The sequence below is a fragment of the Dufourea novaeangliae genome, unplaced genomic scaffold (assembly GCF_001272555.1).
Source record: "Dufourea novaeangliae isolate 0120121106 unplaced genomic scaffold, ASM127255v1 scaffold205, whole genome shotgun sequence".
Lineage (NCBI taxonomy): Eukaryota > Metazoa > Arthropoda > Insecta > Hymenoptera > Halictidae > Dufourea > Dufourea novaeangliae.
This window is the reverse complement of record NW_015374106.1, coordinates 447,941-463,945: the sequence shown is the minus strand read 5'-3', so window position 1 is coordinate 463,945 and position 16,005 is coordinate 447,941. Positions and strand designations below refer to the sequence as shown.

Sequence of the window (16,005 nt, the reverse complement as noted above, 5' to 3'; positions counted from 1 at the left end):
GGATAAAATTATTCCAAACATTAAGAGTATGTGAATATTATGAGATCACGTTGAACGCTTCACTCTTTGTGGCTCTTTCTCAGCCTTGTCACTCATGCCCGTGCATTCGGCACGGCCTACCATCCTATTACAGATTACAAGGACGCTTCGGGAGACCCAGCTCCCCTAATGTGAGACAACCTTGCGAGGCCAGGCCTCGAGGTAAACCATACCGTGTATGGACTGCTTTAAAGATACGCGTTACGCGTAGTGTAAACAATTTACAATCTACTATCTTTGATGACATTCTCTGGCGCGTCTAATGCCTTCTTCCGGTTCGCTATCGCGTTCATCAATTTCCGTTTCGGTCCAAGCGGAAGTCTTAGTACCGCGATGTCAGCTTCGGTGAGCAACATTAAAGCTTCCAGATCGATGTGTTCCGACTCTAAAGCCGGGTGTATAGATAACAGATTATTGGCAACTAAGAATCTTTGTAAAGGCGTCCATTCTTCGTCAGTTTCCTCTTCCTCCTCCTCTTCCTCTTCCTCTATAATCATATGTTTGAGCGTAATGTTTAACAACTTAGAATTTATAGAAAATTTGCTGGATATTATATTTATCTTGTTGCAATGATACAAGAAGGATTATTAACCCAATGAAGATATTTTTACCTGAAAGTAAATCGTCATCCCACATGCTTTGCCTGCGAGCTAAGCTACCTGCGCTTCCTATGCTGAGTTCTTCGTTATGCCCATTTGAACTGGCTCTGTGACCATTTATAGATCCATTTAGAGAACCATTCACGCAAGTGTTGCCGTTTTGTTGATGCGAGTCCATTTGCGAGACAGGTAGATTCTCGAAGGTAGTTGTTATCTGAATTTAGAAAAGAAAGAGACTATTGTACGTTACGCTTTCTGTGAAGTTATTTTTTTGGATATGTTAATGGCAGACAAAAACTAACAAAATACTTTATCAATTATTATGGTAACGTAATGACTTATTTTTCATTCATCGTTTATTTAAGGACATTAACACTTATTGTGTGAAAAGGAATCAACTTTGGTAGCAGTTTGATCAGATTGAAAAGGTTTCTACGAAGTAATTAGTGTTGTGAGTGGTGACCATGCGGAACCTTTACGCTTGCAGCTAGTCATGTTGCAACAGTACAGTCTGAACAAAGTCAATTCGCTATTCAAAATTCTTTCTTCAATTTTTTTCCATTATTTTCATACCATACCAATTTATTTGAACAGTTTGCGCGTTGTACAGAAATTTAAAATTAGTTTTGCAGATCTTGTTATTTTGTAACTAAACCTATATTTTATCGTGAAGGTAAAAGATGATGTTTTTAAACGTTTATTCGATGATGTGTACATGCTATTAATAATTTAGTAATATAGTATAATTAAAAGGCCATAGTAAAAAAACTGGATTTCATTAATGATTGAAAATTTATGAGATACATATACAAGGTGATTGAGAAACAGTGTAAAAAGATTTTGACAGATTATTTGGGAGGTCGTTCTAAGTGAGATGTGTTATATAAAATTGGATTCTATTTTTAATACTTAATTAGACACGATATCTAAAAATTTTAGTGTTGTCATATTAAAAGTACACGCTCAATACGAAGTGATCTTTACAGAATTAAACTAAACTGTAACAAACGGTAAAACGAATATAATAAACTGTAAAAATTGTAAAAAAAAGAACTGTTAAGAAACCCATTACAAATAAGTACATGAGCAAACTTACAGCTCTCCTAAATGCCACCGATCCAAACCCGGGTCGATTGAAAATGCTTGCAGGCTCTTGCAAGAAGGCAGCGTCTCCAGTGCCATTTATGTCCTCTCCATCGTCTTGCTCTAGGTCTTCGTGAAAAGTACGGTCGCCCAAAAGATCAGGTGTACTTTGTGCTTTACTCAATATGCCCCAAACGTCCGAAATTTTCCCTCTCCTTCCCATTTGTTGTGCTTGCGTCTCATAAGTTCCGACGTACATCACCTCAGAATCCCTTCTAAGGCCAGTGAGACTACGAATTGACTTTTTTCCATTTACTTCGATCTAGAAATGCAATATACCTTAGTCACGTTAAAGAGGCAGTAATGTATGAGACAAAAGAATGTCATAGCCTTCAGCTTCTTAACCTTCTAGATTGTTATGAATATAAACCAAAGATGTTTTATTAAATAATTTAGTAAATATGAATTTTTAGCCGCAGAGAAAGAAATCTGTTAGCCATGTATGGTCGATATGGCAGTCAAAGTGTTACCTCCCTCACAGTAAAATAAAACGATAATGCCGAGTACAGAAATCCTAGAGTATGCTTTTTGTTTTTTTTTTCGAAAATTTTGTGTTTAAAAATTTATAGTTTTAACGTCACAGTAAAATGTTTTGTTTTCTCTTGCGTGTGTTTGTATATCTTATATTTTTTAATATACAGGGTGTAACAAAAATGTTGGAGGACCCAGAAATGGGAGACTTTTGAGGTGATTTGAAACAAGGTTTTTCTTAGCAAAAATGTTATCCGAGGTTTTGGTAACATTTTTGCTAAGGAAAAACTTGTTTGAATTTATCTTACGTGTCTTCTATTTCCGGGTATTCCAACATTTTTGTTGGATACACCCTGTATATTATACTTTTAAACAATATACTGTTTAAAACCATTATCTTTTAATCTGTTAACCATTTTTTATCCATTATTTTCTGTCAAATTTACCATCTGTTTTTGAAAAAATCAAAATCTTGTGGTGGCTCAATAAAATTCTCCCACATTTTCCATCACTTTTTGCCATTTTATCAACGAAAATGTCGGTATCTTGTATTGACATTTTATCGCCAATTTATTAAATAGATTGTGAATCACTAATTGATACACGTAACTGTCTTTAGCACACCATTATAGTACTATACTTATATGTATATACTATACTCTTCCGGAAACGTCATTTAAACAATTGCATTTATTCATACTAAATAACTCACATTGAATTTCTTTAAGAAAAATTAGATTATCAGGTGGATTATTGCTGAAAGTTACATTTACTGCGTGTGGGTTTAAATTGGAAAATTGATGTAAAACATTTTGTGAAAAGAATCCTAATCAAAATAAAATCACAAAAAATACGATGCACGGAAAATTATTTTATTAATAACTTAAACAGTTCGGACTCGACAGTTTGCATGAATCTTACGCGTAGTGGAAATGTTCAGTATATATAGTATATACTATGAATTATTAGAATTGATTCATTCTCCCTCTCTATTGAATGTTAATTTTTATTGTATTTAAAGTAGCCGTAGTGAGATTAATTATAGGTATTTGAAGTTATGGCTCATTGTGTACAATAGGTATCAAGGGAATAATTTAAAAGTCTTACCTCTACTACTTTAAAATCATCGACAGCCTTTCTCGCTAAAGCTTTCCTACAGACCGTACTGCCATGCTTCTTGGCGGTAGTGCCGACAATATCGCTGAATGTTGGCGATGGCTTCACTCGACCTTTGAAGGTCAATATACTGGGTTTGCAAGGTAGGATACCAGTTTCGTGCACCATAGCTATGTCTAATTTCGTTCGATCCTTCGACCATTTTTTTTGCTCCTTCTCGGCCCTAATTTCCGCCATTTTTTGCTTCTTCATGTATTCTTTTAACCTGTTCATAGAACCGGCGATATTACGTGTTGTAATGCAATTTTATTGGAAATGTAATTGTAAATTATAAATAAAAATCATCGTATCGTGTTATATCGGTTATGTACATCAAATTGTATCTTGAAATTTATAAATGTTGATTATCTATATAACGTGACAGTGTACATTCGTCATTTTGTAGATTGATTGATGAATAGAGGAAATTAATACAATTTTATTTTCTCTACTGATGACTTTACTCTGTTATATATAATAACGTAATAATCTAAAAATTTCATTAAGTTGTACACAAAAACTTCATTTGGTTATTGTGTGTTACTCAACCATATTTATCACAAATCTATAATACGAAGTCCGCAGTCTAGTGCTAAGCAAAAGTGTAGGCATGTACATAATTATATACCTATGCATCTTCACGCTTATTTCTTTTCTTTGCTAGCTTGCAGAGTTATTGTTTTTTGTTAAATCAATGTTTTATTAGCCTTTCCTTGCAACGGTCGTATTTTATATTATATTTTCTCGAATGGTGAAAATCTGGTCATGAGTTATTGAAAATATGAATTAAGAAACAATATTCCGAACTATAGGTCATTTTAAAGGTTAAAATTTATTTTGCAGAAACGATTAAAACAAAAATTATTTCAGATAAAGTAAATAGGGAACGTTAAATAAACGTTCAATATGATATTGTAAAATTAAGAATTTTAATGATATACATTTTTCTTTTTATACAAATTATTTAGTATGTTACTTAGAGACATAGCTATATAAGTAATCGAATAAATTAATATACGATTAGTTGCAAATTATTTCTGACAATGTAAATAATTAGTTATTAGAATAACCACTCAAAATGCATTAAACAAATGATCAACTTTTCTCTTTGTTCTCCAATTTACAATTGTCTTACAACAGGGAAGTAAAACAATGATACGAAAAGTAGCAAAAAAGAATGTTACAATTTCTCTTTGATTTGAAAAGATTTTTGAAGAACTATCAAATAATGTACAATAAAAACATATGAGAAGATCTAATTTACAGTCGCAGTTCTTTTAAGGCACGATTTAAGTATCAAATAAGTAAATTACGTAATTACTTTTGGTTTATGAAATTATATTTACATTTAAAATAATTATTTCCATAATCGGTTCGTTAAATATAATTAAATGCTTGCACTTTTGCTTGCCTCTGTGGGTATTCTTATATTCCTTTCTTCCAAATACCTTTTCTCAGCATCTTTTTCAGCCTTCTCTCGAAGTATACGGCTTTTCTTACGATTATTAAGCTCTTGATCAGCCTGTGCAAGATCCAGAAACTGGAGAATGGACTCCCTTCCGTTTATAGCAGCTAAATCTCTGGCAGAATGTCTATCGATGTCTAACGACCAAATGTTACAGCCGAATTTTACGAGGAACCTGACGCAATATTCGTGGCCCCTCGCCGCTGTCAGGTGGAGGGCTGTGTTACCAAAATAGTCGGTTTTGTCGGGGTCCCCCCTACGAAGAAAATCGTTACAAAATAAATGGTTGTACCCTCTGTAAGTCTGGGTTACGTTTCCTGTTTTATCCATGTGTTTACATGGTGCCGCAGCTGCACAGGTGCATACATACGAAAGGGCTCGAACGGTGATACCATTTGAAGACTACAGGAAAAAAGCATGATATGCCACATTTTTCTTTTTTTTTATTGAGGAGCAATCTTAACGCTCAAAATGTTCTTAATCAATCCCACATTACCAAACCTGTGTTTTTATTTGGTTTTCGGGTTAAATATGTATTTTTGTTATCCTCTTGCACGTTTCAAAAATATTGATTCTCATAACATTAGTTTTTTAACAAAAATCCTCGGTTTTTTTTTATAAAACTTCGGAACATTCTTTCCGATGGTAAAAATTATTTTGTTCTAAATTGTCTAGTTTTTAATATAATAGTCTAAGAATGATATTAAGTTCATACTGTGTTCCGAGCCAAACAGTGTAAAGTTCACCATTTCTATATACAGAGACTTAATTGTCTTAACACCAGAACTACCAGCATCGAATGTATGATTAGTTAAATTTTATAAGACATTAATATGTGTAATATACATATAGCTTAGTACACTACAGTATGAAGTGTATAAGAAATTAGAGGTTCACATAAATTCCAATGAAAGTATTATGTACTTGATTTCAGTAATTGTAAAATAAAATATCTTAAATCGTAATTTTGACGGGTTCTAGTGTTAAATCCATTCAATTGTGTGATTTAATACATTCTGGTTGTGGGGTCCAGATATTAAAAAGCTCTTGAATTTAAAACTGGTATAAACTCTGAAAATTTTAATGCATACATGTATTTAATTCAATATGTAATATATAATGTTTTTAAATTATATGTAGTTCAATATACAATATATAATGTATATAAAATGTATGTAATTTCATTGCTTTATGAAACACTGAACATCTGTATGATCATCGCCATTAAATATTGCCTGTTCCCGTTCAAAGGGACTTATCCTTCGAGAAAAATACAGGGCACAATGATCCCTGCAGTAACGTATCCTGTCACGTGACGACGCACGAGCGGAACAACGTTCCGGAAGGATAGCAGGTCTTATATCAAATTTCCATCGTGTGTTGACCGCACTGAAGCCAACCGAACAACATCCGATCTTATTCACAATGGAGCACGTGCGGTCTTTCAGCTTTTATATCGTACTTCACGGATCATTGGTGATCACGGAAAGGTAGGTGTCGATTTGAGAGGATCTCGCTCGAGTTACTCTCGATACAGAGAATCCTCGATAAGTGTGAGCCGGTTCCTCCACGATAAGTGTCAGAACGTTATCCCCACCACTGGGGAAGGAGGCCGTGGAACCAGTCAATCTAATACAGCATCGGTTGTAAGACACATTTAAAATAATAATAGTGTAGTACTTCTAGTATGTTATACATTAACGTAGCGTGAAGTAGTACAGTACATATAAATGTATAATATTTAGAATAGTAATACGTATATAATTATAATTCTTCCGTTTTCTATCGTTCGTGGGTCGGTACTTCAATTGTAGAAATGGACTGAATAACAAATAACATAAATAAATCATTTCATCAGCAAGGTGACGATGAATTTTAAATACGTTTGTTGTAAAAATGCACGCTATTACTTCTCTAACTATTGAAAATATGAAAAACTATTTCATACAGAAGTTGTTTGATTTCATAGAACACACTTAATAAAATATTTGAATCCCTTGTTTAATTGTTATTTACAGAGTTTTTAATAACAATGTAATTTTTAAAAATGAAACTGTATATTTTTATTATTGCCATGTTATTAAGTATTTCAAGTTCAAGACGAATTCAATGACATATTTGAAAGTTCTGTTTGAATACTAATTTTTCGGATCAATGTATGAATATTTCTGACAAATGTATAAAATAAATGTAAAATAATAAATAATTCAAACAGAACTGTCAAATATCTCGTTGAATTTCCCTTGAAATGCTTAATAACATAGCAATAATAAAAATATGTAGCCCTATTTTAAAAATGACAGTGTTGTATTTTAAATATGTCTAACAACTCGTGTTTGTAACTTAGTAGATGCGACAATCAAAGAATATGAATTGTATAATTCTACAAACAGACAAGAGGAATTTCGCATAACACGTACATGGTACATTATACAGCTATCTCTAGTTTTAATTTAATTAAAAAATAGCATGTTCTTCCAAGACAATAATCTTTGTAAGACGTTATTTTTGTTAACAAGTTCGTTTGTTCGTGACCACTGGAACTTTTGAGAAAAGACATATTCAAAGATGACATAATGTAAATTTTCTAAAGGAAATTATATAAAGAAATGAGAATTTGTAAGTGACATTGGTCGCAGGGAACTCTAATTCTAAGCTTCAATTAATTGAAATATACATAGATCGGCTGAGAATAATCGTCTGTTCAAGTTGAAACTGATGCTATGAAATACGGTTTGACTGTACAGAGCAGAGTATATGAGATTCAAACGTTCCAAATACATATAAACCTTAAAACGAAGAATTTTTTTTCTCCTACTAACGAACATATATTAAAAAAAATTCTACTCGATTTTCCATTAATACATCTGACATTTCACTAATAAGAAAATTTGTAGCAATGGATCTTGTTTGGATATGGAAATAATTATACTATATTAGGTGAATGCAGTAATGGTCGTCGTATGTAAGTTAATATTGCGGTTTTATGTTATTTTATTGACAAAAGTTCAACTTTTGCTTTAAAAAAAAATAGAAAATACTCATAGATAATAAGAGGAATTATTTTAAGTAACAATTACTTCGAAATGGTTTCTGAGGAAAAAACAGTCATTACTTTTTTATACACCTACTATAATATCCTCGATGGTGTCTCTTACTCCGTACAGCTTTAATTGTTCACTATCGGATTGTTTGCAAAAAATGTTTGCCGATTCTTGTTACAGTATATCGATATTGTAAAATGTGTTAAACCTGTTAAAACTGACTGTCTGAATAGCAATTCCTCGTTCCCCTTGTATATACCCTTCCGTTCTGTTCCCCTCTCAATGTTTTGTTCCGTTCGTATTCGATTGTCTCTCACCGCTGCTGACTTGGCCGCAATTTCCGCTGAGGGGGCGATAGATACCAGATTATAACCTTTACTTCCGGTTTCGCACATCTGTCATCGTGTAATTTGAAACTCAGGTGGTATACACACGTTGTTTGAGAAAGAGAAAAAAAATAATCATTGTTGCACTGTCGAATGCAATTTTTTCGATGCACTGTCGAATGCAATTTTTTCGATGTTTCGTCATGGATGTCATTGGTACGTGGTATTGTTCAAACTTTCGTGTTCACTAGCCACGACGACCTCGTACTTAATTTGCATGATGTTTTCCAAGGTTAAACAGGAGAACAAAGGGACATCGTAAACCTCTCGTAGAAATAATACCTTTTAAATAAATATTTATGGATTCATTGGATTTAGCTTTTTCTTTTAGATTTTGCAATTTTAAACAGTCGATTTGTATAAAGATGAATTTATCAATAGGTCGTTATACATGTCAATACTAGTATCACCGTATTTTAAGATGTTAAAAAGTATCGTAAAATTGTTCTATTAGTATTCGTTACCAATAATTAATAAGATTGTGAAAATAATATATAAAACTAATTATAGTACAGTTATTGCCAATTCTGTAAAGAGAAGTTTCTGCCAAAAAATTTCGATTCTATTCTTTTATGGAATTATATTAATATAAATATACGTACACTAAATTATTTCAGGTTAATACAATATATTTAAATAAAAGTATGGAACGTCCTGATCAATGTAAAAAAATGTCCACTATTTTGTTGCCTATTAAAATACAAACATAACTGTAATGGAGTAAAATAATATTCTTATGTGTGCCAATGAGTATTTCACCGTTTCATTTGGTAATGAAGAAATATCCTTTAACTACAACACATCAACGTTACCCTTTATTTCATAAATTTGGTGTAGGAAATCGCAGAAGAACGAATAACATTTTTAAGATAGTATAGATTATTCATATTTTTAGCAATAGATACGACATTCTATAAAAAACGTGGATTGGTGCATCTAATAATTGCTAGTAAAAAATATCTAAGTACTAATAATTATAACTGTGTTATAAAGCAAAATAGACCGTTTTGTAATGATAGTCAAATGCAAGTGCAATTTCATTCTAAAATTGAACCAGCTATCAGAAGTAATGGATACAGAGGACTCAGAGGAGACCACATTCTACAGATATTTCTCGAACGTGTTTATAATTCAATAGCTTCGTGAGCATACCCTTTGGCGACGAGCAGTCTCAACACATCTATATGACCTTCAAAGGCTGCCCATAATGTGGGGGTCATTCCTCCGTCATCCCGGGCGTTACAATCCTTTTTTGTTGCTTCTTGTAAGATGTCCAAGGCGCGGTCGCGTGCAGCTCTGTAGCAAAAACGATTATTTGCAAATTATTACCAACTATACATTAAAATATATTAAGAGACGCTTTGCGTCGTATTAAATACTATTAGCAATTTTTTCTGGACGTATCAGTAGCAAATTGGATAACTAATGTTGTAAATACTTGCTATACCGATAAACCACTATTCTTAACAAAATAAAACACGCATGTATTTTTCACGCTGCTATGGCGTTTTCGTCTATTTTCAAGCAATTTTTTCGAAGCCTTAATTTTTTCAATCTAACCGTGTTTACATAAAATTTTGTTAGATTTGAGGACAGGGTAACAAAGATCTTCCTGGTATTCGTGATTCTTTTTTTTTTATCGTTATTTCATATTTATAGTTGTACTAACTGTAAGAATAGTTTCAAGATTAATAATATTTATCATTTTTGCATCACCTTCGCCATTTTTATTAAGATATGTTGATTCCAACTACAATCCAAGATCCATTCTTATTCTTTGCAGAACTATTCATGATAGAAAATTAAAGCTTTTTTTTACACTAAAATATAATTACAACTTACAATTGATATATAGGATGTTTAATAAAAATGTGGGACACTCACAGTCTATTTTATTTTGAACCCAATAAAATACTTAAGAGTAAAAATAAATTTCTACATTTGCTCCTGTCTTTATAAATGTCATTTTGCATAAAAATCTGCAGTCTAATAATATGAAATAAACTAATATAAGTGGATACGTATAAACTAGTGAGCTTACTGCCAGATTTACCTGACATTTGTAACATACATATGTATGTATATGCCTGCGACTGTACGTAGCACTGAAACAAGTATGCGTATAATTCCTCTCCTTTTCATTTTTCTACGTTCAATATTAATGGAAATTCGATTTTGTATAATGTTGCACAGATGTACTTTGTTAAGTTTGAAGCAAGTAATAGAGATTTTTTAATCTAGGAAGTAGTTTCACTTACAATAAAATTATGTCAAAAACAAAAGGTATTTCATGTAAAAATGCCTGCAAAAGAGCTGCCAAAACGAAAATGATAATTTTCTGACTTTGGAACAAAGTTACCCCTGACTAAGTGATTCAAAGTTACCCCAATTATGGTATATTAAAACCCTTAGAGTGAAACAATATGTTAATAAATGCATAGTACAAAATTGTGAAATACTAAATTATTGTAAACTGTCGTGTATTTTATAAAGAATATACGATCCTGATATTTAAGTAGTGAAACTTATTACGCGATACGCTTTTATAAGTTGCTAATTACAAATAAAAAGTTGAACCAGTGATAAATTTATGGTAACTGTATTAAATAACCGAAATATAATTAATTATTATCTGCAACTAAACTACTATTAGTTATTTGTAACAAAACTATTACACATTACTATTTACTATTTTTACCCACAAGAAAGTAGTTAAAATAATTTTGTAGCTCTAATAACGAGTTGATCTCGACACATTGCGTGACAATAATACGACTTCGCACGTGATACAGTTTCGCCGCGTTTTCTAACTTTAATTAGTCCTTTTCTACACGAAGGTTCGTATATTCCCGCAACTAATTGTTCGAAAAGTGTTTGATATATTCACGATAATTGCATCATTGAGTTGTCGCGAATGTTTTATAATGTAGTTTTATGTATCTTTATCGCTGAATTCAGAAAAGGTAGACGAAGAAATCTCTGCAAATGAGAAAAGAGGGCAAACAAGTTAGAGAAAGTGCAAAGTATTAACGAGTTACTCGCATGATAATTTTCTCCTTGTTACAAATCATTTAGCGTACACAGGTCTTGACATCTGTGCGCTGTGGGTAATGGATTCGCTGGAATGAAAGTGTAAGTAGAATGAGACGAAACTGCTACAATAGACATTCGATTCCCGCACGAGTCGGGGCTGTAGTTTACAGCTGTAGAGGGCCAGAATTTCAGAAATCGGTGATCAATTACCCGGGTGTTTTCCCCACCACTCGACTGTTCAGTTGTGCGACGCAGCTACATATAGGGTGGGCTGGATATACGCACTTTATGGTTACGTTAATTATTTCCGTAATTGTTGGAGATATCAGGAAAGTTTATTCGCAGAAGTTGTTTACTATGGAGAGGGCTGTTACTTAGCAGTAACAATGTTTTCATAGGTGGAGGATCCTCTGAGTTTTCAAAGTTAATTATGTCTTTTTATTAATGATATTGGTAATAAGAAAATAATAACTGTTACCGACATAAATATGTGCTCGGATAAATATCAAATCGTTTGGTTGATCATTTACGTGCTTTCTGTGATTGTTCTCAATGACAGTGGTAGAAATATATATGACGTTTCTATTTATTTACGAATGTCAGAGATATTTACTGATCAGGCAGCATTAGCTATGCTCAGTATTAGAGAAAATGTCATAATAGCGAGTGGTAATAACGATACAGTAGTGGAAAATTAAGATATTCGTGAAGTGACGAGTGGTATAGCTGTTGAAAGCATTGTTAATTCTAAACGTATTCGTCGTAATAAGGTTTTTTATTAATTTTAATTTCATTTCAGAAGAAAATGTGTTTAACTAATTAAAATTTAGTAACGTTAAATTTGTATTAAAAAATAGTTTGAATATTTAAAAAATCCAAATAAAGTTAATTTAATAATTATGACCTTAATTAACCCGTAACCGATCTCGGGTAGTCTAGGAGACTCCCGCAAAATTTTTGTTTTGTCACACTTATTTCTACGGACTATCTAAAATTAAACATTATATATATAACTCCAGTATGTATAAGAAATAAGTGTAGGCTTGACAATGTCAAATTATTTAAGATACAAAAATGGGGCGACGTCGGTTACGGGTTAAAAGTCACATTTTATTTCAGCTCATTTTTGTTACGTATGGAGAATAATTTTATTTTCAATCGTATTCTATCGTGCGCCTGGCAATGGAAAACACTCTAAAATTCCGTCTGTTTATTCCTCGAGTAATAGGAAAGCGTAATCTCGACCAACTGGATAGCAACCTAAAGACAGAATCATGATTCACTCGCGACTGTTAAGATTTCCTCGTAAAGAAATTCTAATGAAACCTCACCCAGTTTTGGGACTATATAAACCCTCTGATTTTAACCCTCGGGGGCCAGAATAGTACAGTCACTTGTAGAGGTAGTATATACCAGTGTATATCCGGTAAAAAGTCGGTTGTATCCAGTGAGATCGGGCTTAAGTTCCCTTTCGAATTATCAGTTAACCTTATAGAATCCGCGAGTTCGGTTGAAGTACTATTCGGCAATCTTTCAAAACCACTCTTACTTCCCGTATTACTAGTGCGTTAACACCGAGCATTTAACCGGTAATATAACATTTAATACTTTACCGCGACAACACTACACCTTTTACACTTGTACCAAAGACTGCTTGTATAGTTTCCACGTAATGTTCTTTAATAAACATGAATAATTTTATTATTAAAATTCATTGGTTTGGTAATCATTACAATCGTAGTTGACCTTTCCCACACGATACAACGTTACCGCTCGAGTTGTGTCTAAATTCATAAAACGAGTTACGAGGCTTAACTAACATTTCCTGCGGCTTCCTGATTTCGCATAAGGTTCGTCCGCACGTCTTACTTTTCCACGAGTTTTCCAACCTAGTGGCTCCCCCACTTCGCGTCGGATTCGTCCACGAAACTTGACCAATCCAGCGGCTCCCTGATTTCGCATCAGGTTCGTCTGTACAGATTTTCCACCCTCCTCGCAGCTCCTCAGCTACGCGCTGAGTTCGTCTGCAAAATCTCATCCTAGAAACTCCCCGATTTCGCATCGGGTTCGTCCTCACTTTCGACCATCCTAGCGGTTCTCTGATTTCGCATCAGATTCGTCCGCGCACCTCACTAACAAACTGATAAACCATATTCCTTGGAAGACGTACTCCGCCGGACTCTCGCGCTGCTCGCCACCCTGGCTCGTAACACTTTACTTCAGGCAGGAGCTCACTTTACGCCATACATGCGGTAAAGCGAGCCTTTTGGCGTTTTGTTTTAAGTTGAATTTTAAAATATTTGAAGTTTGTCTGAAGTATTGCTACTCGTAATTTGTCAATAGTAATGTTTAAATTATGTTATAAATTTATTCGTACACATTTTTATCGAAAAGAAAATATTTTATTCTACTTTAAACTTTTTTAGGCTCACTTTGCCCCGATCTCCCCTACAATGAATATAGATTGGCACGAATATAATAGCAACTCTACAATGGCCAATTAGTTTCTTTCAATCTTAAAAGGTAGACAACGTGTAATAAAACCGGTTGTTTTCCAAATTGTATGCTGTATAAAATTTTGTTAAATGTACCAAAAAGGAAGAAACAGTTTCGAGTTGACATCACACGGCCCTGAACGAAGTTCAAGTACCATAAAAGTCTCATATTACGGGTTTTACGCCCAAATCTAGTACAACCGAGTATACGGATCCATTTAAAAAAATGATTCTATTTACTCGCCCGTCGATTTTCTCGTTGAATTATTGGCAGATTGCTACAATATTGCGTTCAGACTGGGCGAGTGCGCAGCCGAGTGTCCACGGCGCCGGTTTGCTCGGCCAAGCACTGGAAAATGTGTTCACACTGGGCGAGTGCTCGGCCGAGTGGCCCGATCTCCGATCCCGTCCCGTCCCAAGCCCCTAGTTTCGGGTACCCGGACACCCCTAGAGAATAGTCGTATTCGAATAAATAGAAAATTGCTACTTAATACAAATTTCACCAAAGAAATTCTACATCCCGATGAAGCGATCGCAATGAATCATTTCACGGTAGTGTGTACCGTGTAGAAACGAAGCAACGTGATGTTTAATGCCGCATCGGTTACGAAATAACAAGTTTTCCCCGGTATGACAACCTATGCCCTATTTGAATAGCAGCCAGCGATCGAAATTTCTGAATGCAATACTTCGTTCTCATGGTTAACCAGGCATATCATTTTTTTCATTCCTAGCCGGAGACAAGAATCTGGCTCCGCGACATTTCTCTCTGCTTCCTGGGTCTCGGGGTATAATAGATATCCTGCTACGGGCCTGAGGGTGTACTACCGATTCCATGGAAACAAGAACACGAAAACCCGACGGTATGCGAAAAGTCTGTCGCTGGTTGCAAAGGGAAACTCACTTGTGAAACCGCTCGGACGTCATTTCTGTTCGTTGTCCCTTTTTCGGAGTTTTGTCGTTCACCGATGATAAACATCCCTACCGAGCCGGGGACTAGGTTGTCTGGCACTTCTTACGTAAGGGTTATTTTGAACAAACAAACGAACACGGGGATTAAACCACCGTGCATGCCACTCATCGGGAATCGAGGAACCACGCGTGCCGAGTATGGCGTCCAGCGGTGCACTGTTCAAACGGACGTAGGCAGTGTAGACACTCCGACGATCTTCTGTTGCCACTCACCCAATCTGTCCTGCTCCCAACCGTTAATTTGATAAGTCCTCTCTCTCTCTCGCTCACCCGTTCCAACCGTGTTTTTCACTTATACCGACTGCCCCGCATGTATACGGGCCGCCACCTGCCGTTCGGTATTATATCGCTGCGCAGTGTGCGACCTGTCTCTACTTTACCGACCAGACTTCGAAGAGATCACTTACGAGATGCATACAGTAGACATTCGATTCCCGCACGAGTGAGGGCTGTAGAGGACTAAATTTCCAAGAACCGTGCAGGAATCGGTGACCATTTACCCGAGCGCTTTCCCCACCACTCGGCCGTTCAGTTGTGCGACGTAGCCGCATATAGGGTGGGCTGGATATACGTACTTTACGGTTATGTTAATTATCTCCATTATTTTTAGATATCTCAAACAATTGTATTCACAGAAGTTTTGTAGTATGGAGAGGACTATTACTTAGCAGTAACAGTTTCTTCGTAGCTGAAGGATCTTTTGAGTTCTCAAAGTTAATTATGTTGTTTTATTAATGATATTGAAATACTATGGAATAAAAATACTTTTTTTTTATATATAAATCGATCCTTCTAAATATACTGCGTAATAAAGTATTAAGGTATTATGTGAAAAAGTTAATAATTCGTGACATATTTTAGTGGCAAATGTCTAGTTTCGTTAGCACTTTCATCAATTACGTGTTATCCGCGAGACAAGAAGCAATGAAATTGCCACCAATATTTATTCCACCAATATTCATTGCACCAATAAAAACAATGCAACATTTTATTAAAGCAGTATTATATACATTTCGCTGTTTCTGATGAGTGATGAGATATTCGTGTTAAACGCGACACCGTATGTGTCCGACTTGGGTGTGTGGGCGACAGAGTAGGGTACGTGCACGTGTGTCAGAAATACGTGTAAGCGAGGGGCGTGGCTTCCGTGCAGTACGGTAGCGCGGGAATTGAATGCTACTTACGTGTGAGCAAGGGGCGTGG

The 16,005-nt window shown here is 34.7% G+C and overlaps 1 protein-coding gene across 1 annotated transcript; it reads right to left on the bottom strand.

Moving 5' to 3' along the window:
• Positions 1-260: 260 nt before the first annotated feature.
• Positions 261-14,946, bottom strand: LOC107190856 (Usher syndrome type-1G protein homolog). Its single transcript, XM_015579742.1, has 7 exons — positions 14,735-14,946; positions 9,455-9,598; positions 4,856-5,128; positions 3,360-3,633; positions 1,735-2,043; positions 651-852; positions 261-526 (listed from the first exon to the last, which is right to left on the bottom strand). Exons 1-7 carry the CDS (start codon positions 14,755-14,757, stop codon positions 261-263), a joined length of 1,491 nt encoding a protein of 496 aa, XP_015435228.1. The 5' UTR covers positions 14,758-14,946.
• Between the last annotated feature and the right edge of the window lie 1,059 nt (positions 14,947-16,005).

Coding starts and splice junctions, on each gene's coding strand:
- LOC107190856 (XM_015579742.1), bottom strand. CDS start 14,757: ATGACGTCCGAGCGGTTTCACAA. Junction 5,129..9,454: donor AGACTGCTCGTCGCCAAAGG/GTATGCTCACGA, acceptor TTTTCTTCGTAG/GGGGGACCCCGACAAAACCG. Junction 2,044..3,359: donor ATGATTTTAAAGTAGTAGAG/GTAAGACTTTTA, acceptor TTGCATTTCTAG/ATCGAAGTAAATGGAAAAAA.